Source organism: Bubalus kerabau, chromosome 5 (genome assembly GCF_029407905.1).
Source record: "Bubalus kerabau isolate K-KA32 ecotype Philippines breed swamp buffalo chromosome 5, PCC_UOA_SB_1v2, whole genome shotgun sequence".
NCBI lineage: Eukaryota > Metazoa > Chordata > Mammalia > Artiodactyla > Bovidae > Bubalus > Bubalus kerabau.
This window is the reverse complement of record NC_073628.1, coordinates 28,136,064-28,162,562: the sequence shown is the minus strand read 5'-3', so window position 1 is coordinate 28,162,562 and position 26,499 is coordinate 28,136,064. Positions and strand designations below refer to the sequence as shown.

Below are 26,499 nucleotides of genomic sequence, written 5' to 3'. Positions count from 1 at the left end.
TTTATCCACACCCCACTGCCAGTTCTCTTGTCCTCTGCATTAGAATGTCTGATGACATGCTGTGCTTGCCTTCTAGAGAGTACGCTCATTGCAGCCAGGATCTATGCTTATTTCTCTGTGTCTTCCTCAACATCTAGTTCAAAGCCTAGACTGCAAATAGGTCCTAAAAGCCTCAGTCTTTTCCTCAAAGTATCTCTTATCAGCCTTTGTTCTTTCTTGTCACATAAAAAAAGATACCACTTTTTCCTCAGAAATCCTCCTAAAAGTAGAACTCCTACAAGGTAGCACTTTCCTGACAGTAGAAAAATAAAAAATAAAAAAAACTAACATATTAAAGAATCTGCACTCAGGCATATTCTAATTCTCTTTTATAAATGAATCACCAATACACAGACACATCCCCCAACTACTCAACCCTAAGATGCTGTCAGTCATGGAGAAGTACAGTCTCAAACTCAATCAAAGCTTCTCTCAGTCCTGCTCAAAGCAAAGCAAAGGTATTCTAGAATGATTTTTGAAACTCGGATGCTGGCATTCTGGATGTTTTTCAGCCTAGAGAAGATCAATGACAGTCTTACACATAGCCATTCATTCTCCCTGCCCCTAGCCCCAATCCTTATCTATTAAAATATGATTTGTTTCTGGTAAAAAGACAATAAAAATCTTACTCACTCAAGTCTTTGCATTCTACATGGACAACAGTGACAAAGATAAGCTTAAAAAGCTGAGTAGCCACAAAATAAATCCTATGAGGCTTTGGAGCTGGTATGGATAGGAGTGCTTTCAGTTAACTAAGCTTTCTACTTAAATTTATCAATATTATTATTAAGAGGCTAGCACTGACATGCGGAGAAGGCAATGGCACCCCACTCCAGTACTCTTGCCTGGAAAATCCCACGGACGGAGGAGCCTGGTAGGCTGCAGTCCATGGGGTCGCTAAAAGTGGGACACGACTGAGCGACTTCACTTTCACTTCTCACTGTCATGCATTGGAGAAGGAAATGGCAACCCACTCCAGAGTTCTTGCCTGGAGAATCCCAGGGACGGGGGAGCCTGGTGGGCTGCCATCTATGGTGTTGCACAGAGTCAGACATGACTGAAGCGACTTAGCAGCAGCAGCAGCAGCATTGACATGAAGGTTTTCATGCCCTCAATACACATCAATTCGGGGTTGGACTTAGGATAGTGAAATAAAAGAAAAAATAAAAATAAAGGAAGGAAGAGAAGAAGAAATTTTTTTTTTTACTTTATAGATTTCTTTTTTCTTTTTTTTTATTTTATTGAAGTATGATTGATTTACAACATTATCTTGGCTTCTGGTATACAGTAGAGTGACCCAGTTTTATATATATATATATATATATATATATATATATATATATATATATTCTTTTTCATATTCTTTTCCATTATGGTTTATTACAGGATATTGAATATAGTTCCCTATGCTATACAGTAGGACCTGATTGTTTATCCATTCTATACATAAGAGCTTTTGTTTTTCATTTCCGCAAGACAACCCGTCTCAGTCGGTGGGGAAACCCACTTCCAGCTCATGGGAAAAGGAGCAGGTAGCGGAGGGGAACAGAACAAACTGTAGTCCCGGGACGACCAGGGCGGTACCCCCAGCTCCGGCCGTCATGTTTCCACATCTTTGTGGCTCCAGCTTCACTCCCACTTGGGCAGCATCAGCTATGCTTTATAGTCTTCAAAGTACTTTCTCATACATTATTATTTAATTTATATAATCAATCCCATTTTAAGATGAGGAAACTGAGGCTAGAGGACATTAAAAGACATATCCACTGATCCCCCTAAGTACTGACTCAAGTACATCCATTTATGAATGATAATACTTCCTTTATGCCTTAGTGAGGTAAAATAAATTTATACATAGAAAGTGCTGAGACCTAATCTATCCTCTACACAATCCTCTGCTTTTCCCACTATCCCAACTTATCTCTGCAGGTTAAAATTTGACATTCATAACACACCAGACAGATAATACACATAAGAAGACCAAAGTTATACCCTATTACTTACAAATGCATGCACTAACATTTAACAAGAGCTTACCATGTACCAAGTACAGTTCTAATGCTCTATGTGTATTAGTATATTTCATCCTCACTATAATCATATATAGTAAGCCCAGTTTATCATTGAGCAAAAGGAGATACTTTGAGGTAGAGAGCTTAAGTAGTATGTTACTTACATATTAAACTTGAAAGAAGGACTTCTTGATTTGATCATATTAACTGAACTATGGTGAAATACTAAAATCCCTGAGCCTCTCTAGACCTGCACTGTCCAATATAGCAACCCCAAGCCACATATGGCAATTGAGCTCCTGAAATATGACTACTGTGGTGGAGAAAATGAATGCTTAATTTTATGAAATTTGAATTAGTTTGAATTTACATTTTAAATGAATATTCAATGAAACAGCAGACACTGGACATCAGTCAATGAAGGACAGTGACCCTTGAGAGATGAAAAACAAAAGAGACGAATCCTACAATCACACAAGCTTACCGCTGAGTTTCCAAGCTGTGTCACAGGAAGAAGAAATGCAGGCAAAGCCCAGGAGTCTCCCCACATTGAGATGAAGAAGCTGAGTGTGGGGAGACCAAGGCACCTAGATTTCACAGGACAGCATATGTGAGAGACAAAGAGCAGAGAGAAAAATATAGAACTCTCTCAACAGACTACTGATCAATGCACGCATGTAAGAAAAGTACCCAAGGACAGAGAAAAACCACCCAAAGGAAACAGTGCCCAGCATACACATAAGGCAGAGAACAGTACCTACTCTCACCACTAGAACTGGAAAACCCCATGATTCATGGGGCACCCAGAAGGTCTTACCTCAGTGATGGAAAATAATTCATTCTGAACTATTCACTAGCACTGCTCTGAGTCATCTAACAAATATTAAAAGTAGGACCCATAACCTTCAAAATTATTGAAGGACTACACTGTACACCCAAAACTTACTTAATATTGCACATCAACTCTCTCTCAGTCAAAAAAAAAAAAAATGGATCCAAAAGAATAAAATTGTTTTTTAATAACTGTGTCCTAGAATAAAATTCAAGAATATTTATTAAAATGCAAAAAGATTTATCAAATACTAAACAAGGCAAAATTTACAATGTCTGGCATTAATCAAAAATTACCTAGGATACAAGGAAGCAGTAGTGCAGAGAAAAATTAATCAGAATCATCCCAGGACTGATGATAACTGCATTCCATCTATTCAAAGAGTTGGATAAGGAATGGAAACATTTTTAAAGAGTCAAACTGAACTTATGGAGATGAAATTACAACACATGACATAAAAAAAAAATAGAATTATACTAAGAGCAGCCGATACAGAACAGTTCTTAAAGGCAGAGTAATAGGAACTACCAAAAATGATACATAGAGAGAAAAGAGCGGAAGAACTTTTGAAATGAACAGAAAGTCAGTGAGCTATGGAACAACTTTAAGCAGCTTAACATACACATAATTGGAATCCCAAAAGTAAAGAGAAAGAAACAGAAAACATATTTGAAGATATAAAGGTCATTTTTTTTTTCTAAATGTGATGAATTTCAACAGATCCCACACACAAGAAATATGAAGAAAATCAGACCAATGTACATCATTATCAAATTGCTTCAAGTTAGTGATAAGAGAGTCTTAAAAGCAAGGAGCATAGTTACATTACCTACAGAGGAATAAAGATAGGATGGCAACAGATTTCTCACTGGAAACAGTGCAAGTGAGACGACAGTGGATCCACGCCTTTAAAGGACTGAAAGAAATAAAACTGCCAACCCAAGATTCTACACCCAGCAAAAAGGGTTTTAAAAAATCAAGACTTCTTCAGACATACAAAACCTGAAAGAATTCATTACCTGCACTAAAAGAAATGTTGAACAAAGTCCTTTAGGCAGGAGAAAAATGAAACCAGATTGAAATAAGAATCCATGCAAGAGACTGAAGAACACAGGAAATAGTAACTAAATATGTGAGTTAATATGTGATTGATTTTCTTATTATCTAAATATGTTCAAAAGATAATTGACTAATAAAAATAACAACAATGTAGAATGGAGTTTATAACATAAGGTAAAATGTAGAACAACAATAGTACAGTGTCAGGGGAGGGAAGTATGCTATCAAAATATTCTTATTATACACATTAAGTTGTATCACCTGAAGGTACACGGTCATCATTTAAAGATGTATACTTTAAACCCTAAGACAACACTAAAATAGTGAAACAAAGAGTAAACCAAGAAAAGAGATTAAAAAAGAAATTATAAGAAATTTTCAATTACTCTAAAATAAGCCAGAAGTGGGGAGGGGAGAAATAAAGAATAGACAGGTATAAAACAAATAACAAAAACATAGATTTAAGTACGACCATGTCAATAATCGGACTTCACTTGTAGCTCAGTTGGTAAAGAATCTGCCTGCAATGCAGCAGACCCAGGTTCAATCCCTGGGTCGGGAAGATCCCCAGGAGAAGGAAATGGCAACCCACTCCAGTATTCTTGCCTGGACAATCTCATGGACAGAGGAGCCTGGCGGGCTACAGTCCATTGGATCGCAAGAGTCAGACACAACTTGGCAACTAAACCACATATCAATAATCATATTAATATAAATGGCCTAACTAACCTTGATGAACAGAGATTGACATACTGGTTTAAAAAAAAAAAAAGACCCTTCTATATATCCTGGCTATAAGAAAAGCACTTTACATGTTATTACAAGTCTTGAAATAACTATGACAGATGAAAGAAATTAGATCCTCCCAAAATGAGTAGACACTGTATAATTCTATTCAAATAAAATTTCTAGAAAATGCAAACTACTGTATTTTGACATAAAGCAGATTAGTAGTTACCTGAGGGTAGAGGCTGAAATACAGAAAGGAGGGATTATTTTACAAAGAGGAAACTTTGGGAGTGATAGCTATGCTCATTATCTTGATTTTGATGATCGTTTCACTGGTGTTTTCATATTAAAATTAACAAACTGTACAGTTTGAATATGCACAGTTTATTATAACCTAACTACATCTTAACAAAGCTGTTAAATTTTTTAATGATACTTAAAATTATGTATGGAATAACTTGCCAAATCTGTATACTGTACCTATAAATTATAGATGAGATTTTTTACTTTGGAAAAAATGTGAAATATCTCATTAACAATTTTTTGTATTGACCATATGTTGAAATGGTAATATTTTTCATATGTTGGGTTAAATAAATGTATAGCTAAAATCAATTTCACTTGATTTTTACATGTTTCATATGGCTACTACAAAAACTGAAATCAAAGATATGACTCACTTACTTATATTTCTGTTGGACAATGATACACTAGAAAGGACTTATCTGGAGTATTCTGGAAATATCCTATTGCCCATATTTCTGCCCAGCAGTGAGTAGTCATCCTATGGCAGACAAAATTAAATCCCTACCCTCAAAAGATCTCTACATCTTAATCCCCAAAACCTATAAATATATTACTTTACACAGCATAAGCCTTTGCAAATGTGACAGAGTTATGAACCTTAAAATGAAAAAATTATCCTAGATTATCCAGGTGGGCCCAATATAGGGAAAAGGACCCACAAGGGTCCTTGTAAGAGGGGGAAAAAAGGAGCAAAAGAGTCAGTACAAGAAAAGAAAATGTGACAGAAACAGAAAAAAAGAAATGTGAAACAGAAGCAGAGGTTGAAGCGATGTACCCACAAGTTAAGGAACGTGGCAGCTGCTGGAAGCTGGAAAAACAATAAACTGATTAGCCTATAGTGGCTATACAAGGAACACGGCTCTGCCAGCTCATTGATTTTAGCCCTTCAAAGTCTATTTTTCACTTCTGATTCCTGGTGTTGAAGGTGCAGCCTGGTTTCTCTTTGTTGCATACAGAAAAAAGTGAGAGGAAAAAGATCAAGTGAAGAGCCGTTTAGCAAAAAGGAACCAGGACTGATCGTATAGAAAATTCCCAGCCTATCCAGATTGAAAAGACAATAAAATTAGGAAATTCACTGTCAGAAAAGTCTGCTCTGGAAGGAAGCCAAGGATGTGGCTGAACCACTTTTTGCTAGTACTTCTGAAAGATCAAAACGGTCAGAATATTCAATCAACCAGAGGGTGCTTTAAAGAGATGAGAATTGTAATTCAGGGATCCCCTCAGTCTTCCCAGTAGAAGTCAGAAATAACAGAGATGGGATTTCTTGGAAAGATCTGTAAAGGAGCCTTTTGTCTCATGGACAGGAAACTCTCCAAGTTTTTGAGAATGTTATACCAGAGAAACACTGCCACCTAGGACTGAAGGAACAGGAAGAAGATGAAATAAGGCTGATGGACTCCCCAAATTCTATAGGCAAGAAATAGGTTGATAAAACTATTCAACTATAGGGACTTCTTTGGTGGTCCAGTGGCTAAGACTCCATGCTCCCAATGCTGGGGGCCCAGGTTCAAACCCTGATCAGAGAACCAGATCTTCCATGCCCCAACTGGGTACAGCCAAATATTTAAAAGTAAATTAAAAAAAAAAAAAAAAACTATCAAACTACAAACATATGCTGCTGCTGCTGCTGCTGCTGCTGCTAAGTCGCTTCAGTCGTGTCCGACTCTGTGCGACCCCATAGACGGCAGCCCATCAGGCTTCTCTGTCCCTGGGATTCTCAAGGCAAGAACACTGGAGTGGGTTGCCATTTCCTTCTCCAACACATGAAAGTGGAAGTGAAAGTGAAGTCGCTCAGTCGTGTCCGACTCTTAGCGACCCCATGGACTGCAGCCCACCAGGCTCCTCCGTCCATGGGATTTTCCAGGCAAGAGTACTGGAATGGGTTGCCAGTGCCTTCTCCATGAATATATGCTACTTTTCATGAAAAAGAATGATTCATATTAACAAGTCATAAACTTAGAAGGCAGAGCCAAGGACCACAGAGGATGACCCTCAGGCCCTAATACCCAGTGGGGTTTGTCCTGCTGGATTTCAAATTTTCTTGGGACCAGTGACCCCTTTCTTCTTTCCACTTTTCCCTTTTGGACAGTAACTTCTATAACTGGAATCCTATACCTGTCACACTATTATATTTTGGAAGCAGATTCGTTTTTTCTAGTTTCACAGATCCACAGATAAAGAAAAATTTTGCTCCAAAACAGCAAATACTCAGAGTCCCACTCATTTCTGATTTAGATTATTTAGACAGTGAGACTAGAAATTTTTCAACTGATGAGTGGATGAGATTTTAGACTTTGCGCTGATGTTATAATGGATTAAGACCTTGGGAGATACTGGGATGGGGTTAATTGATTCTTCATGTGGAGTAGACATGAATTTGAAGGGGCCAGTGGGCAGACATTGTGGTAAGCAGAATAATAGTTCCCTAAAAATGTCAATGTCCTGATTGCCAAAATACATGAAATATGTTACCTTACATGCCAAATGGACTTTACAGATTACAGATCCTGAGATGGAGAGATTACCCTGGATTATCCAAGTAATGCAATCACAAGGGCCCTAATTAGTGAAAGCCCTCCTCAGTCAAACTCCCATGATACAGTTATTCTTCCCACCAAAGAAGCTGAAAATCTCTCCCTGTTGTTGGAGCATGGTAGACATCCCAGAAGCGGAAAACACACAAATTAGAGAGCAGAGATCTAGCCTAGGGAATAAATAAATGAGTAAATGACTAGACTAATGTATAAAGCAGGCAGCAAGCCTTTCAAAGAGCACATTGGACAGAGGAAATTTTAATGCAGTTCAAAATGTTTCTTCATCACCTACTACGTACCATGCACAATACTTGGCCGTCGGGATGTAGGGGTATTTAGATAGAAAGACTATTGCTTTCATGAAGTGTAGAGATGAGCCAGGCTTCCATAACAACTCTGTTGACAAAGTGTCAGCAGCACCTCTCAAACCAAGAGTGGGATGGTCTCCCAATAGTAAGTGAACAGATCTTGCACAATGCAAAGAGAAAACTAACCCAGTCTGTCTGCTCTTACGCATGCACAATCTATTTGCTTCACTGATTCCTAGAGTGAGTGGAAATTAACATATCTGTAGCCTTGTTATATATTACTATATAGGATCTGTAGATGTGCTGTATATTATTAACAAGACTGAAGTTCTCTGCACAGGATATATATATCATCCCATAATGTTGGTTCAGTCATTCTAAAATAATCCTTTTGTTATCTTCACAAAAGGCTTGGTTCAAAGAAGCCCGCCAGGCATTTTTGTATAGGAATATCCAGGCTGTCTGACTGCTATATCTGATCAGATCACTCCCCTGCTTCAACTCATCAAAGGCCCCCACTGATCTGAGAGTAAAGCAGAAAACTAACAAGGGCCTGGGTAATATTTGCAATAGTTAAAAAGTACATGGCCCCCCACCTATCAGAACGGACACCGGCCATAAAGCATCAGCACACGAAGCCCACGGACATCAGCTATATGTCAGTTCTGCCTACAGGGCCCAGTGTGACCTAGTCCCTGCCTACCTCTCCAGCTGCTCACCACCTTTTAGCCATGCTAAATGTCTTTCTGTCGGTTTCTGCCTTAAGACCTTCATAACATATCATTACTGCCCAGAATGTTCTGAGCCCCCACCTCTTCCTACACCAGGCTTTCTATTCATTTTCCACACTTCTGCTGACACAGCACTTTTTCAGGGTAGCCTTTCCCTGACCACTACCATCTCCCCACACCCATTAAATCAGATCTCCCTGTATACTCTTATTTGGCAACCTATACATCTCCCTCAAGATAAGTATAGCCAGTGGAAGTCAGTAATTACTTGCGTAATGACTGTTCCCTTCACTCTATTTATTTACTCTTATTAATAATCCCACTATTAGCATGGTGCCTGGTACACAGTAGGGGTTCCATAATAACAGCTAGTACTTCTGGGGGATTTACTATGTTATCAGGCGCTGTTTGAACCACTCTACTGGATTCATTCCTCAATCACTGTAATAGTCCCATGATGCAGGTAATAGTCCCATGATGCATTGTAATAGTCCCATGATGCATTTCAGATGAGGACAGAGGCAGAATCAGGCTAAGGAATTGTCCAACGCCGCCAAGTCAGTAAACGATAGGGTTGGCATGTGATCCTAAGCAGTCAGGCTCCAGGGCCAGGCTTTTACGGAGTGCACTATACTGCCCTGATGCATGCTTGTTGAACACTTTAACGAATTGTAGTCAGATTTATAGCAGGCAGAACCAAGTAAGCTGTACCCCTAAGACACTGCAGCCATAAAATATCCTCTGTGTGCATGATCCACTGATGAATGAGAGATGCAGATAGAAGAATAGGAATAGATGCATTAATAGATACGGGTAAACATATGGATAACAGTAGAAAAAATATCCTGTGGAAAAAATATGACTGGTCAGTGGCTTTCAAGGACTTTACAAATTCATTCCACTTCAGATCCCTCACCAAAATCCCCTGGGATATATATCACTGCCAAGCCAAATATTCCATCACCATGACCACTACTGCCCCCCTTACACCCTCAGAACACCCCTCAAATATCTAAGCACCCTCAGCATCTCTGGACATTCCTCATGGCGATAACATAGGAGAAGTAACAGAGATGATCGCCCAACAAATAACACTCCAGAAGAATATGCCCCAGGCAGATCCCAAGTTCCTCCCCAAGTCCTGACCCCATGAAAAGGAGAGAGATGCCTTTACCTTGAAATAAAAATGCTTTGCTGGTGTTGTGCAGTCCGGACACCTGCGTGACCCCAAGGGTGGTGTTCACAAGGTCGAGCTCAGTGATGATATCCAACTGAAGGTCCGGATCCAGCCCAAAGCCTACCACTGAAAAGGAACAGAGAGCCATCTTGTCTGAAAATGCAGACTTGCTCGAAACTACATAGAACAGAAATGGCAGAGGACAGGAGTGGCAGGGACTACAAAGAAGCCAGTGATAAGTGCTTGGAGATGCTCTTTTCCTAAATGGAAAAGGAAGGCAACTCTTTGCTCCATCATCCCACTGATACGATGGTTTCTTCGTCCCTTTGCCATCCCTGCTACAGATTGATAATCCCTATGCAAAACCCTCAGGGCCAAATATATTTCATAACTCAGAATGGATCATCTGTTGGAAAGCTAATTTGGCCCATATACTCATTTTATGTAACACCTTCAACAAAGTCTACATCAGCACCCCATAACCAAACACAGTATTTCTAAAGCAAAAAGTATGGTGTTTCCTTCTAATTGGTACAAGTAAAGACTATACACAGCCTCATATCAGTTTAAGTCAAGTTTTGCCACCAAAGGAGTTCAGCTCAGGGTAGGTTTTGCTGTCAATTGAGTTATCTTTTGGGTTTCTGCGCTTTTTTCAATTTAGGGACAATGGGTACAGGACTGTGGCCCTGATCTACCTGTTCAGACTGATGCAGAAATGACTACTGACACCACCGTCACCAGGAAACACCTCTGCAGAGCACTGTTAATCAGGCACCCACATGTGTGATAAAGAGGAAGGAAATGGGAGGCATGCTGTCCCTGCTGGACAGGGGTGACAGAGGTACTGGCCAGGAAAGGGAATCCCCAGAACCACGGGTGTACATTTCAAAGGGATCACTGAAAAGTTAGACTCCCTGACAACTCTTGTTGGAGAATTACAGGGCACACAGAAACAGGACCCTGAGCCTCCATCATCTGGTCTGATAAAGGCAAATCCTCGAACCTGTCTCCCATCTACATGGTGCTCTGTAGAATGATTTGCTCATGCCTGCAAAGTGGCTTCCAGTTATATATATATTAATAAGGCTAGCAATCACTCCAAGGGATTCTGTTTAAGCCATTCCTAAAGGCTGTGTCTGTCTACACTTAGCATCTCAATAGTGCAATTCTGATTGCACAGTTGGAAATGTTTTAATCAGCAACAGCTGTCAATGATTGTCTGGTGGTAACATAGTCACTGAAGCAAGATTTGGAGAGTTTGTCCCAGAGACACTGAGTACATTTCATTCAGGACATCACGCCCTGTGACAACCTCATCCGTCCTCCCAACCTCACCCCTTTCCCAAAGGACCTGCAGAAGGAAATCTACACGCTCCTCAGTCTTTTCCTGTTAGGAGACAAAGACTGCTGCAGCGATCTAGGCTTCCATCGATGGAAGGTGGCTCAGGGAAGGGTCTTGGGAGCCAAAGCCTGTCATCCCCTAGGTGGACAAAGGATTAAATGAGAAGCACAGTGCACAGAGCCACCTTCTCAGTTTTTGTCAGGCTTCCCCTTGTCCTCTAAACTGAAGGTTTAAGTCTTCCCCTTCCAAATGCAGCCAAATGCGAGACCAGTTTACCCAAAGACAACTCATTTATTCAGTCATTCATTCACCCGTGTGTTGAATGCAGTAGTTTTTCAACAAATGTGACTGAGTGCTTCCGTTGTAACAAACACACTGCACTTGCTGCAAGACACTGGAGCTGGCCTCCCTGAGCACACATTCCTAAGGCAGCAGGTGAAGAGAGGGCAAGTAAGCAAATAGGTAAATAAGATAATTTGAGATGGCAATGTGCTTGTGTTTGTGCTTAGTCATGTCTGACTCTTTGTGACCCCATGGACCGTAGCCTGCCAGGCTCCTCTGTCCAAGGGGATTCTCCAGGCAAGAATACTGGAGTGGGTTGCCATGCCCTCCTCCAAGGAATCTTCCCAACCTAGGAATTGAACCCGGGTCTCCCACATTGCAGGTGGATTCTTTACCGTCTGAGTCACCAGGGAAGCCCGAGATGGCAATAAATGCCACAAAGAAAATAAAAGCTATGAGAAAATAAGAGTTATGAAATAAAAAGCAGCTTGCATGGAGGCTTTAAAAAGGACAGTAGAGGAAGGTTCCTCTGAGCAGAAACCTTAATGACAATAGGGGCTGGCGATCATTCCAGAAGGGAAGATCTGGGGTTGGGGGAAGCTTTCTATTTATTGAGAGAACACCAAATGCAAACCAGAAACAAACGTGGCATGTTCAGGAAACACACAAAAGGCTGCTGTGGCCAGAGCAGAGTGGGCCAGGGGACAGCGGTAGAAAGCAGGGCCCCTGAGCAGGAACTGCCTTGTGAACTGCAGCAAGGAGAGAGAGAGCATTCTAACTGCAATGGGGCATCATTAGAGATGAGGCTTCCCGGGTGGTTCAGTGGTAAAGAATCCAATGCAGGAGGTGCAGGATTGATCCCTGGGTCAGGAAGATCCCCTGGAGATGGAAATGGCAACTCACTCTAGTGTTCTTGCCTGGGAAATCTCATGGACAGATGAGCCTAGTGGGCTACAGTCCATGGGATCACAAAAAGAGTCAGACATGACTTGGCAACTAAACAACAATCATTAGAGGGCTTTCAGGTATGTGTTAAGGGGGGAAGAGTGGGATGTGCTCTGATTTACCTCAGTACATCCTACCTGTCTGACACAGACTCAATTCACAAAGACTGATGACTGACCAACTACCTACTCTGTGTAAAGAAGCACCAAGCCAATGGGCATCTATCAGTCAATGTCACAGCACTGGATGCCTCTCACTGAGACTGGTGATGCTTTTCTCCAAGCAAACAGATATCAGCAATTCAATGATCATCTTGGAAAGGAAGAAAAGCAATTAATATTTCAGTTTAACCTATAGTGCTCTATACCTATACGGCAGAGATTAAGAGTGATCTCAGAGGACCTCTATGCTGGTCTAGCTCTGGCCAGGAAGTTGGAAGGCAGTTTGGGGAATGAGCCCTTAGCTGGACACAAGACGAAGGAAGCATTCCTATAGTCTCAGTGCCTTGCACAAGGCCTTGTGTATGTCACATCCTGAATTTAGGACCCACAGAATTAACCAAAAAGTGGATGCATGATCACTGCTTTGGATACAGTGATCTCAGACAATATGCATATCTGGGGAATACCATGAGAGGACTGGATGGAATTCAAGCCAAAGAAAGTGAAAGTTGCTCAGTCGTGTCCAGCTCTTTGCAACCCCATGGACTATACAGTTCAGGGTATTCTCCAGGCCAGAATACTGGAATGGGTAGCCTTTCCCTTCTCCAGGGGATCTTCCCAACCCAGGGATCGAACCCAGGTCTCCCACATTGCAGGAGAATTCTTTACCAGCTGAGTTACCAGGGAAGCCCAAGAATGCTGGAGCAGGTAGCCTTTCCCTTGTCCAGTGGGTCTTCCCGGCCCAGGAATCAAACCGGGGTCTCCTGCATTGCAGGCGGATTCTTTACCAACTGAGCTATCAGGGAATCCCAATTTAAGCCAAGGAAATTTTTTAAAAGGGATATGGTTGACTGAATTCTTGGCTTCAAATCTTTACCCTTCCCATATCCACACTTTTTGCTATATGGCTGTGGAGATCCTTGGAGAAGGCAATGGCACCGCACTCCAGTACTCTTGCCTGGAAAATCCCATGGATGGAGGAGCCTGGTAAGCTGCAGTCCATGGGGTCGCTGAGGGTCGGACACGACTGAGCGACTTCACTTTCACTTTTCACTTTCATGCATTGGAGAAAGAAATGGCAACTCACTCCAGTGTTCTTGCCTGGAGAATCCCAGGGACGGGGGAGCCTGGTGGGCTTCCATCTATGGGGTCGCACAGAGTCAGACACGACTGAAGCGACTTAGCAGTAGCAGTAGCAGTGGAGATCCTTAGAGTGGGAATAAACTTCCCCATCCCTTGAGTTTGAGCCTGGTCAAGTAACTTGTTTGATTCATTAGGATGTAGTTACAAGAAAGAATAAAATCTGACTATATGCTGGCTCTGTTTCTTTTACTTTAACCTTTGCTTCCTGTTGCTTTTTTCAATAAAAGAATACTGTCTATACATAACAGCTTGCCTCAGGGAAGCCTGTCCCTCTACCAGAGTGCTAAACCAGAGTGCTTTTGTTCAGGGAAACATCATGACCCTGTCCACCCACTAGCTGCGAGTGTGAATGGCTACAAGAAAAAGCAAATTGATACACCCCTTTCCCAAGGCTGGTCATTCCAGGAGACATTTGCAAGATGAATGGCCTTTTTACTTTACTTCCTCACCTCCTCTACTCTGCGTTCCGTGGAGCCCTGTACCAAGGTCACAGGATAAAAATCTCTGGAACTGATCATGCCCCATAGCAACTATTGCCATGAGCCTCTAGATCTAAACCAGTTCCCTGACCCCATATTAGGTAAAATAACCACCCTATTACCCACCCTCTAGCATCCTAACCAATCACCTAATGCCATCATTCCAGTAGGAATTTTCTCTGTTTTGAGGCTATAAAAATTGGCTACAAGCCCACAAAAGCAGTCGGCTGTCCCTTGAGCTGGCCCTCTATTCTAATGGTATCTCCCACTCTAATAGACTTTACTCTCCTCTCATTCTGTTTCATGTCTAGAAATTCTTTTCCAACCTGCACAACGACTACGACATGTTCTATAAAAGAAACTGGCATCCAGACCCTGATAAGATGGTTATTTTGAGACATTAGTCGGCCATCTTCTTGGTCTGCCAGCTTTCCAAGAAAAGTCATTATTGCTTGCCTCGACACCTCATCTCCTGATTGATTGGCCTGTCATGGGATGAGCAGTGAGCTTGGACTCAGTAACAATATTAGCAACATGATACAAGCAAAGACTTGAATAAGCCTGTGTGGTGGAGCCTGTTCCCTTGTACCTCTGCATCACGATGAGAAGAGCATGGTCCAGTGGGGCCACTGGTCCAGGGAGATTCAGACACTTGGGACAGACACCTTACTTGGGTTTGGGATGATGCCCAGCCAAACCTGGTCGAGGTGAGCCAATCATCAAACCAGGCAACAGATGCATGAACCAAAATAAATGCTATTTTTAGTTTCTGGTGGCTTATTTGGCAATATTATTGTGAAAATAAGTGACCAATGCAGGCCAAACTTGGAGCCCTGCAACTAGACGAGCCTAAAAGGCACCCAGGTTCTGTAGAACTGGCAGAACACCCCAATGGTGCCCTTGGATCCCCATCTCCATGTGAGAACACAGCACCCTCAATCTGGAACACTCAACTAAGGATCACTTTCAGTCCTGGTCTCTTCCCGCTAATAACTCTGTGCCCTTGAGGGAAAAAAAATTGCTTCAATTCTCAGAGCTTCATTAATCTCAGCCATAAAATGGGGATGATTATACCAGCCTCCCGGGCTTTCCTGGTGGCTCAGCTGGTAAAAAATCTGCCTGCAATGTAGGAGACCTGGGTTTGATCCCTGGGTTGGGAAGATTTCCTGGAGAAGGGAACAGCTAGCCACGCCAGTATTCTGGCCTGGAGAATTCCATGGACTGTATGGGTCATGGGTCACAAAGAGTCAAACACGACTGAGTGACTTTCACTTCACTTTCAATACCAGCCTTCCAGCCTCATGAGGTTTCAGTGATAACTGTATGAACACTCCTACCACATATTTGGTGCCCTGCTGGGGCCCACTGCATCTGTCTTTCATAGGACCAGCCCTCCAGACCATTCCATCTCCCTGGTCCACAACTTCACTGGACTTATACAAAAGGTACAGATGGCTCCCATTTTCCCAACCCCTCCACATGCTCAGATGAATAGAAGGGATTCTCACTCTGGCCGCACTTTGTGAAACCCATATATTGAATCTACGCTGCTGCTGCTGCTAAGTCGCTTCAGTCATGTCCGACTCTGTGCGACCCCATAGATGGCAGCCCACCAGGCTCCCCCGTCCCTGGGATTCTCCAGGCAAGAACACTGGAGTGGGTTGCCATTTCCTTCTCCAATGCATGAAAGTGAAAAGTGAAAGTGAAGTCGCTGAGTCATGTCTGACTCCTAGCGACCCCATGGACTGCAGCCTACCAGGCTCCTCCGTCCATGGGATTTTCCAGGCAAGAGTACTGGAGTGGGGTGCCACTGCCTTCTCCGATATTGAATCTATAGGGTTGATCAAAAAGTATGTTCAGGTTTTTCTGCATCATCTTTTGGAAAAACCAGAACAAACTTTTTGGCCAACCCAATATACTGAGCTCTTCCCCTAGAGCCCACAAATGAAGGGGCTTCCCTGGTTTCAAGATAACTGTATTGCTCTTATTATAAAAACATCCCACAAAAACAGAACAAGAGAAATCAATTAGCCTTCCAGATACAATATTCTTTTCTCTAAGTGGTTCCCTTCGAGATGAAAATACCTTATGCCAATAGCAGGATGAGTAAAACTGCTTTGCCCATTGCCTAAGGAATCAGAAAATCTATTAATAAGGCAGCATTTGCATGGCTTCACCTGAACCTTATATAGTATGAGAGTGTTGGCTCCATAAAGATTTTTTTTTTATTTTAATGTTTCTGCTTCTCGTCCAAGCATGGAGCTCCTGCCCTTTCCAGGGAAATTCTATTATAAGTTTTTTACTTTGGTTATAACTGCTCTATAAATGGCTAAAGCTGGGTATTGAAATTAAGTAGGATAAAAAGAGCCTCTGGGGGGGGAAATATTTTTTAAAAACCTGGAAGGCAGCATGTCAGTCTCACAGAGGCACTTAAGGTCTGACTCTGAGATTCAGAATCTCCACCCTAATCTCCCAGGACACCTGCTGCTGCTGCTGGCCACTCTTCAGCCCAACCCAGGGAGTATTCAGGTCCAAAACCCACTCAATCCACCTCCAGGGTCCTGGACCTAAGCTCCCAAGCAAATCCTCCTGGATCTGGCTCACTTCAAACCTAATCCAGCTCACCATCCATGAAGGCAGCTGTTTTCCCCAGCTCCATGCATGACAAACCTCACTGGAGAGATGCTCCAAGATCTCATTTACCAGCAGGATTTCACAATCATTTGATTGGATTTGGGCCTCTGAACTCCCACAAAGTTTCTTAATATCCCAGAAGCATCCTCTGTGCCTGTTCCAAGTCAGCCAATATTTCACTTGCTTACTGGAGGCCAGGGGCTTCTGTTCATAGCTTTATTATTCAACTCAGTTAACAACAGCTTGGGAGGTACTTTAAAAAGCTCTCCTTCCCAGCAGGTGGCAGAAAAAGCATTCACTCAGCCCCAGGAGCTCCCTCTACCCACTGCCCTGGTGACCACAACAAACTGGAAAGCCATGGGGCAGTAATCATTGAGTTTTGTATTATGCGCACTTCCAGGTCATTGGAGAAAACTCATGGACATGACGTGTTATTACTGCTGTTACCGTGGCCTTCTGTGTGTGTGCATGCATGCTCAGTCACTCAGTTGTGTCCAACTCTTCATGGCCCTGTGGACTGTAGCCCACCAGACTCCTCTGTCCATGAGATTCTCCAGGCAAGAATACTGGAATAGCTTGCTATTACCTCCTCCAGAGGCAGATTCTCTACCACCAAGACACCTGGAAAGCATCGTAGCCTGCTAAATTTCCATTATTAGTGATGTACCTGGAAATCTTAGAATTTTTCACCCAGAAATAACCAGAACAACACCTATCTTAACTCCACTTTACTCTTTAAAACAAGTTCTCTGAACAATGAGGTAATTTAAGCAGCTTCCTGTGACACCTATCATTAGATCTTTTCATATGTAACTGCTACTGCACTGCAGTGCTGCTTTAATTAAAATGTGCCCGATACCATCTATTCATTTCCATTAAAAGCAGTGATATCTGAGCAGTTCACTCAGTGAACCACGTGTTGATTTCATCTCAGGCTGTTAACAGCCCAGACAACAATTGTCCCACTTGACAAATAAACTTTGCAAGTGGCTGTTTGGATCCCGATCAACTAATTAAGAGCCAGCCTTAGCTACCTCAGAGGATGGATGTGTGATACAGGGATGATGGTTCCCAGGTAAAATCAAAGAGAAAACTGCTGATCATATCCCCCAAGTTGCAAGAAATTATAAGTAAAAGAATTGAGATATAATTCCCCCATGTCTTTCTGATTCTTCTGATAATTTTTGTAGTAGAAATGTGTAGCCTCTTGGTACTCTTTGAACGAGTACCAAATGGCACAGAAAACCCAAGCTCCCTAAGCAACTGCGCAACCAGTTCTCAGATCCTTCCATTCTTCCTTGCCTTTGGACAAGCTGTGCCCTTTGTCTGGAATGCTTTCCCCACTCCGTCCACCTGGAAAACTCCCTAAAAATCCTTCAAGACACAACTTTCAAATGTTACCTTCTGATTAAAGCTTCCCTGACCATCTACCACCCCTCCCCAGAATTCATTTCTACAATTTCTCCTCTATATCCTTAATACAGACTTCTATAGTCCCATCTCTCTTCCTTCTACCCCATCAAGCTGTACAATAAAAACGCTTTTCAGTCTCTATCTAGGTTCTCAGCTAAGCCTTAAGTTCCTGGAAGTCAAAGACCAAGTCGGTTCTTCTTTGCATAAGCAATCCTAGCACCCAGCAAGGCGCTCAACTCTTCAGTTGAATGAATGAATAAATACAGAAATGAAACTTCCCTACAACCGATTTTTTACAAGATTTAAAGGGGCTCAATGTGGGGAAGGGGAAAAGATTTTGTTCTTAAAGAAACTCCACAAGCAACGCGCCCAGGACCCACAATCCACTTCTGGGGAAGGTACTTTTGGCCGACTTTTCAAAGGAGTAACGAGAACAAAGGACGCAGGCATACTCCTTAGCGATGTGCACTTGAGAAAATTAAATGACGGATATCTCACCCCACCCCAACCCCACCTAGCTTCTCTCTTTGGTTCCCCTGTAAGATGCTCACCAGCACCAGATTCTCCACTAGCAGGGCTGGTCGCCCACGCTCTGCACTGTCCCCACTGCTCTGATCTTCCCGGGGGCAAGCTTTTTCTAGTGTGCTCTTGGCTTTAAAAGACTAACCCATCTAGATAGGCCGGAACTCAAGAAGCGCTTATTCTAGGCTGGACAGAGTCATGGTATCTTGGCAGGCTGCGGAGCTCTCGGTTGGAGACTGAAAACGGGTGGGGATTCTTTTTATCCCTGGAGAAGTCCACACCCGCCGCTCTTTCATTAAGCAAAGGAAAAGCTGCCGCCTGCTCGGTCCTGGGGAATATGGAAAGGGCCAGCAGGAAGCTGCTGGACACCCAACTCTTGAATCCTCAGGCGGGCTGCTAACAGCCCAAGAGGGACGCCTGGGGAGCGAGCGGAGGGAACTTTTGAGCCCACCCAGGCCGAGCACCCATTCCCAGCCCTCTACAGATAAACTTGCTGCCTAGCGTGGGCAGGAGGCTATGCCTCTGGAGAGGAGAAATGAGAGTGATAAAAGAGGGAAAAAGCAGTGGGGATGACTACCCATCAACTCTGGGGTGCGAAGTCTGCCGCACGTTAGGAGGGTGGCTAGCGTAGGAATAAAAACTCGCGACGCCCCCACCAGCAGTGGAGAGTCCTATTTTTGCCAATTCCCTCGTCCAATCCACCGCCACCTTCCCCAATCTACTACTAGCTCCCCAGAGAAGGCGGCTGAGAGTGGGTCTCCAAACCCCCAGGGGACATGCAGGCTGAGGGCTGAGAGAAGGAGGTGCTCTTAACGTCCTCACAACTGCTTCCCTGGAGGCAGAACGAAGTGGGGACTTCAGAAAATTACGCCCGTTTTCCTGACCTCCCCTCCACGACCCCAACACGCAGCTACAGTCTGCGAAAACTGGTTTGGAGCTTAAGAGCATCTCCCTGGGATTGCCCCCACAGCTCCAATTCCCTCGAATTTGTCCTGCCCTCTGGGGGAGAAAGGGAGTGGCAAGAAAAACTACTTCAGGAGTTCCCCGGGGGAGAGGCAGGAGGGGACGAGAAAAGGGATCTCGGAATTCCAGCCTCGCCTGCAGCTCTCACCCCGCGCAGCGCCTGCCCGCGCCCCAGCAGCGCCCGCCCGCGCCCCAGCAGCGCCCGCCCGCCGGCCGGAAGCGCTCCCTCTGCGGGCGCGCCTCCCAGCCGCCGCCCCAGCTCCGGCCAGCAGGGCGCAGGGACCGCGGTTTCCCCCGCACCTGTCAAGTTCACGGGGGTGGGCTTCCCGGGCCCTCCCTACTATGTGGGTTTCTACTCGGAAGCCGGTCGCTAGCAGCTGGAGGGTGTGCCTGAACGGCCGCGCCCCTCACCCCTGTGCCCGCCAGGCCGCGTCCTCCGGGCAGGGGGCTACTCCTCGGGGGCATCTTCCACCGGCCTGTAAGTCCCACTTCTCACCCTTTCACCTGGAGCAGGGCAGAGAGATTCGAGGGACCCATCCACGCCCTTCCCCGGACCGGCGCGGAGCTCTGCTCCAGGTCCTCCCCAAGCCGAGGTGGGCGCTGGGCACAGCGGCTGGGCTCGCCCGTTTCCCCGCATCCCTCCGACAGCCCCAGCCGTGCTTACCTGTCCTGGCGGTGCACACACAGAAGCACACAACTAAAATCACATCCCTCGGCATCGCTCCCAAGGGTCCCGGCCAAACCGGGCGCGTGGAAGCCAGGAAGAAACAAATGCGCCTGGATGCCGAGACGCGCCGGGCTCGGAGCCGCCAAACTTGCTGGCGGGCGGTGAGGGAGGTGGTTCTGCTGCGCCGGGTGCCGCGCTCAGGGATCGCGCCCAGGAAGGCGGCCCGGCCGCCCCGCCCCCAGCCCGCCCCCACCGCGGGCGGCGGCACCGGGCCCGGACCCCGGCCCCCGCTGCGGCGCTCGCCTCCGCGCTGGGGCGGGAACGCGGGGCTTGGCCACTCCGGCAGGTTGCGCCTGGCGCTGGCAACGGCTCCTCCTCCGCAGCGAGGACGCAGGCGATCGGCGCTGCAACCTCTGTCACTCGGAGCACTGGAGCTGGAGTCCCGGGACCCGGGGGCCAAAAGGGAGGAGCTGGAGGCGCAGGGCACCCCCTCCCTGAGCTTCACTCTCTCCAGCCCGGAAGAGCCGGCGGAGCCGCTGCTGCTGTCTGTGCCTCGGCGCCGCGGTGAGGGCTGCCGAAGTTGCCACAGTTCATCTTGGTCGAAACGAAGAACCCCGAGCCCTTGCGGGTGGATTCCCCCCCCGCCCCTCGTCCCCGCCCCCGGGGGAACCCCGACCCAGACGGAGTCAACTAGCGTGCTCAGCTTCTCCCTGGAGGACAGTTACTCCGGATTTGCCTAGGTGACTGGTTGGGGAGGGGCGAGGAGGGGGATGATGGCTGAGTTCCGTCTCACCACCTGTACCTCCAGTCTCCTCTCTCCTCTGGGTCCCTCTGGGGACCCGCTTTGGGGGTTCAGGGAGAGGACGCTAAGGCCAGGGAGGGGGCAGAAAAAGTGTCCCTGAGCCCGAGCGAAGCACGGTCGGGAATTGGGGAGTTTTATCTGCAAGCCTTCCGGTTCTGCAGGGCAGATGCTGCCACTTAGGGGAAATTCCTAACCTTTTTTTTTTTTTCCTTGAGTGAGTTTCTTGATGGTTTTGTCAAAAACCCTACTACTCTCCTTTCACAGTCAGGGTTTGGCCTCTCCCGAAGTTATTCTGGAACCCTCTCCAACACCATTCTTGGAGAGAATGGCTGGACTTTGTTTTAGGAGTGTGAGCAAGAAGACCAATCCTCCTGCTTCTCTGTGACCCCCTTCCAGAACCTAGCCTTCCCTAGAAATATCTCCCAGGTTTATAGCACTTCCTTTCATGAACGTTATTTATAACTAGGTTGCAGAGTCGTGAAATCAGACATGACAGAACCTTTGATTTACACCAAACGAGCGCCACATGATTTAAAACTCGTTGGCTTGCTCACACTGGTCTCCTCTCTCTGAGTCCAGCCCGGCCCTCTGATATGATAGGGATCCCAGAGAAGGAAAACGTCTCTGAACAAAGCCCTCCCTCATTTCCCAGGAAATATTTCCAACGTTCAAGAAAAATCCTCTTCACTAATCCCCTTCTTACTTCCTCCTAAGCCCTTCATCACCATGACCCCAGGAGCCCCCATTGAAAGTCACCAAAGTAGCAACACAGTTTATTAAGAGAGAATGTTTTTATCTACACACTCTGCCCTATTTTTCTGGATATTCTGGTATGCAAGCCACTGTCCCACTTGGCCCTTTACACTGTGGTCCCTTAGCAGATAAAAAAGGAAATGAACGAGCAGATAAATTCCAGCGCCTAACACCTAAGGCAGAAGAAGGGAAGCAAAGAAGTGTATTGCCATGCCCGAAGTTGAGCTGAAAGATTAAAAGGTAAACTGATGTCAAGGCTGAACAGATTCTCCATCTCTTCTGGGATTCAGCTCGAGCCCAGAGGGGATCTGTCTGCATTGACTGTCTGTTTTCACTACAGAGGCAAGACTTTCTCCTTCCACCTGGAGCATATTACATTTAAAGCTAAAATTAAAATCACACACTAGTGGTAAAGAACCTGCCTGCCAATGCAGGAGATGTACGAGACACGGGTTTTATCCCTGGGTTGGAAAGATCCCCTGGAGAAGTAAATGGCTACCCATTCCAGTATTTTTGCCTGGAGAATTCCCAAGGACAGAGGAGCCTGGCAGGTTACAATCCATAGGGTTACAAAGAATCAGACACTACTTAGCATGCACACAGAACATGTTACATTTAAGCTAACTTTAAAACCACACCTCTTGCAGAAAATAGGACTCCTCAAGTTGAGCTGGGCCTTGTGAATGAGGATTTCCCAAAACCACATTGTGTTGTGAGACCCAAGCCCCCTCTCTCCTTTGCAGATTTTAAATACACCTCAGTAGGAGCAGTCTCTGTGGCTTTGAGCTGTTGTTTCAAAGGTGTCTTACTGATCTCAGAAATCCTAGAAGTCACAATGACCCCAACCAAGGGAAAAGGTGGTCTGAGTCAGACCTTTAGAGCTCTCCCTCTCTCTCTCTGAAAGTCTCTGTGTAATTAGTTGGTCCTGTGGGATGGAGCTTTCAGTGTGTTCCATTAAAAAATAAAGCAAGGCATATGTTCTGACAAAGCTTTGCAGCATCACATCCATTAGCAGAACTACTGTTAATCTTAACAAGGTCATAAATCTTCCTAGATAACTGAGTACCTCAATCTCCTCCTATAAATGCACTTCTGGATTGGGGATTTGGAGTGTGTAGGCTAAGGTAACCTTTATAGAGCATGCCTAGCAAATTTCTATGGTGGCGATGAAGGGACCACGTGGCTGTGTGTTGGGATATTGCAATGGGACCCATGCTCAGTGGAAGCAGTGATGAGGCTTAGTTTACCCAATACCACACCAAAAGCCAACCCTCCCCTTCTGCATGGCCTCCCTCTATGATCTGTCCAAGAACAAGAGGCTTCCTTTGATTATCCCTCTGCCTCTTCTTCCTGACCTCTAAATATTGGGGAGCCTCAGGGACCCCAGACTTCTTGTTTTCGAGCCACAGTTACTGCTGTGTTCTCATCCAGCCTCATGGCTTTAACTACTATCTATACATGGGTGATTCTCACCTGGTGTATTTCCAGTCCTCACCTCTCCTTCAGACTCAGGGCATACATACTCAACTACTCATTAGGTGCCTTAAATGCAATATGGCCACATCATCAAAACTGAAAACATTTGTGTTTCAAAGGACATCATGGGAAGCGAAAAGATAGCCTACAGAACGGAGAACAAATCTGCAAGTCCTATGTCTTATTTGGGCTTCCCAGGTGGCACAGTGGTAAAGAACCCACCAGCCAATGCAGGAGATACAGGAGACATGGGTTCAATCCCTGGGTCAGGAAGATCCCCTGGAATAGGAAATGGCAACCCACTCCAGTATTCTTGCCTGGGAAATCCCATGGCCAGGGGAGCCTGGCAGGTTACAGTCCAGAGCAGCAGACAGTCGGACATGACTGAGCACATACGCACAAGATTCCTGATTTAAACTACTCGCATTTACTAAAAATTATTATACTCAATAGTAAAGACAAATGACCCAATTTTAACATGTGCAAAGGATCTGAATAGACATTTCTCCAAAGAAGAAAAACAAGCAGCCAGTAAACACATGAAAAGATGCTCAGCATCATTAGCCATCTGGGAAATGCAGATCAAAACCACAATGAGATATCACTTCACACCCACGAGGATGGCTAAAACCAAAAAGCCAGATAGTAAATGTTGACAAGGAAGCGGAGAAATTAGAACCTTCATATACTAGTTGGTGAGAATGTAAAATGGTTCTTCAAACAGTCAAACATAAAGTTACCATATGATTCACCAATTCTACCCCTGGGTACAGACACAAGAACTGCAAACATATGGCCACACACTTAGTTGTACACAAATGTTCACAGCAGCATTACTCATAATAGCCAAAAAGTAGAAACAGCCCAAATGCCCATCAGCTGATGAATGGACAAGTAAAAGGCAGGATATTTCTATAATGGAATATTATTCAGCAATAAAGAGAAATGAAGTACTAATACATGCTGCAACAGGGATAAATCTTGAAAATACTATGCTAAGTGAAAAGAGTCAGTCCCAAAGAACCACATGTCATATTATTCCTTTTATGTAAAATGTCCAAATCTATAGAGACAGAAAGTAGATTAGCAGTTGCTTAAGGCAGGGGGAAGGGGAAAGAAAGATTAGTAGGTGCCAGCTAAGGAATGCAGGACTTATTTGGGGGGTAATGAAAATGCCCTAAAATTGATTGTGATGATGCTGAAAAACTCACAAATATTCACAATATATTAAAAGCCATTGACTTGTACACTTTGGGTGAAGTGTATAGTATGTGAAAGATACAATTCACATACTATACACTTCACCCAAAGTGTACAAGTCAATGGCTTTTAATATATTGTGAACAGCAGCAGCAAAGATGACTTTGGGGACTTCCCTAGTGGTTCAGTGATTGAGAATCTGCCTTCCAGTGCAGGGGACATAAGTTCCATCCCTGGTCGGGGAACTAAGAGCCCACATGCTGCAGGGCAACTAAACCTGAGCTCCACAACTAAGACCCAACTAAGCCAAATAAATAAATATTTTTAAAAAGCTATTTTTTAAAACTTCTTTAGTGATCATTAAAAAATTGCAATGTGTTCCAAGTGAGGACTTTTAACTCCTCCTCACTCCCAAACTGTGTTCCCTGGTGGCTCAGATGGTAAAGAATCTGCCTGCAATGCAGGAGACTGGGGTTCGACCCCTGGGTTGGGAAGATCCCCTGGAGAAGGTGATGGCAAGCCACTCCAGTATTCTTGCCTGGAGAATTTCATGGATGGAGGAGCCTGGCGGGCTAAGTCCATGGGGTCACAAAGAATCAGACATGACTGAGCAACTAACACACACACACACATCTCTCAAACTTCCTGCCTGCTGCCTCTAAGGAGATGGCACCAACCTTCATCAGGCGTTCCAACCAGATAACCCAGGGTCACCCTTGACTTCCCTTCTCTTGCATTCATGCTAAGTCGCTTCAATTGTGTCTCTTTGCAACCCCATGGACTGCAGCCTGCCAGGCTCCTCTGTCCATGGGATTCTCCAGGCAAGAATACTGGAGTGGGTTGCCATGCTTTCCTCCAGGGGAATCTTCCTGATCCAGAGATTTAACCCTCTTCTCTTATACCTCCTGCATTTGCAGCTGGGTTCTTTACCTCTAGGGCCACCTGGGAAACCCCTGCTTTCCCTTAGACATAAAGAAAAATCCCAAACAACCGCATCTCACCACCCCTCACTCCTCCTGCCTCCATCCAATCCATGACTTCCCCTTTCCTTGGCTATTGCCCTCGACTTCCAATCGTTCTCTCTACCTCCTCTCTTGCCTCTTATAATTCAGCCATCCCTTAGCAGGCATAGTCGGCTTTTCAAGACATGAATCAGATCACATTCCCTTGCTCAAAAGTTCCCTTGCTCTTTTCTATCATAATTTGAATAAATCCAAACATCTCACAAGGCCTCTGCCCAGCTTCCCAGCTCTCTCCCTCTGACCTCCTTGCTCACCCCAGAATCTTGCTATTCCTTAAACATTCCAAGTTCACACCCTCCTTCCTCATGGTCTCTGCACTTGCTGCCCCCTCTGTCTGGAACATCCTTTCCATAAATCTTAGTGTGGTTCACTTTTCACATGACTTCAGCCTCTGTTCAAGTGTCAACTCCTTGGGGAGATCCTGCCTACAGAAGCTTCTCACGTCATGCCCATGGCTCTCTGTCTCCTAACCCTGCTTAATTTTTTTATAGTGCTTATTACTATCTGAAATATTGATTGATTTGTTGACATTTATTCTGTCTCCCCCCACAGAGAATGCCACAAGAGTAGGCTTTTTGTCTTTCTTGTTCACCACTGTGTCTCTCCACCTAGGATGACCTGGCATACTTTAGGAGCTCAATAAACGTTTGTTGGATGAATCAATGGATGTTGCCCCAGGAAGCAGCACGGAGAACTGACACTTCTCATTGGCCATCACCAAGGCAACAGACTGCCTTGTCCTACTGGCCCCCAGAGCTGCTCCACGGCTGACTCTATGCAGGGCAGTGAATTTCACAGAGGAAGAAAGAGGAAGACTCCTTCTTAGCATCCAAGGCTGAGAAACTCTCCATCTCATTTAGGGCCCTCCAGTCCCTCACCCCAGGGCACTCTCCTATGTCCAAACAGCCTTCCAACTACCTTCACATTTAGGGACTCATGACACATTTCCTGATAAAACTGAAGAGAAT

General features: G+C 44.8%; 1 protein-coding gene across 1 annotated transcript in view; it reads right to left on the bottom strand.

Moving 5' to 3' along the window:
* The window catches only part of NELL1 (neural EGFL like 1), a 1,034,994-nt gene extending 1,014,516 nt beyond the window's left edge, over positions 1-20,478 (bottom strand). Inside the window, exons 1-2 of the mRNA XM_055581358.1 lie at positions 20,276-20,478; positions 9,725-9,853 (exon numbers count right to left, since the gene is read on the bottom strand). Of these exons, the coding sequence (XP_055437333.1) occupies positions 9,725-9,853; positions 20,276-20,330 (184 nt within the window). The 5' untranslated portion in view covers positions 20,331-20,478. The remainder of the gene's footprint in view (positions 1-9,724; positions 9,854-20,275) is intronic.
* Positions 20,479-26,499: the final 6,021 nt, after the last annotated feature.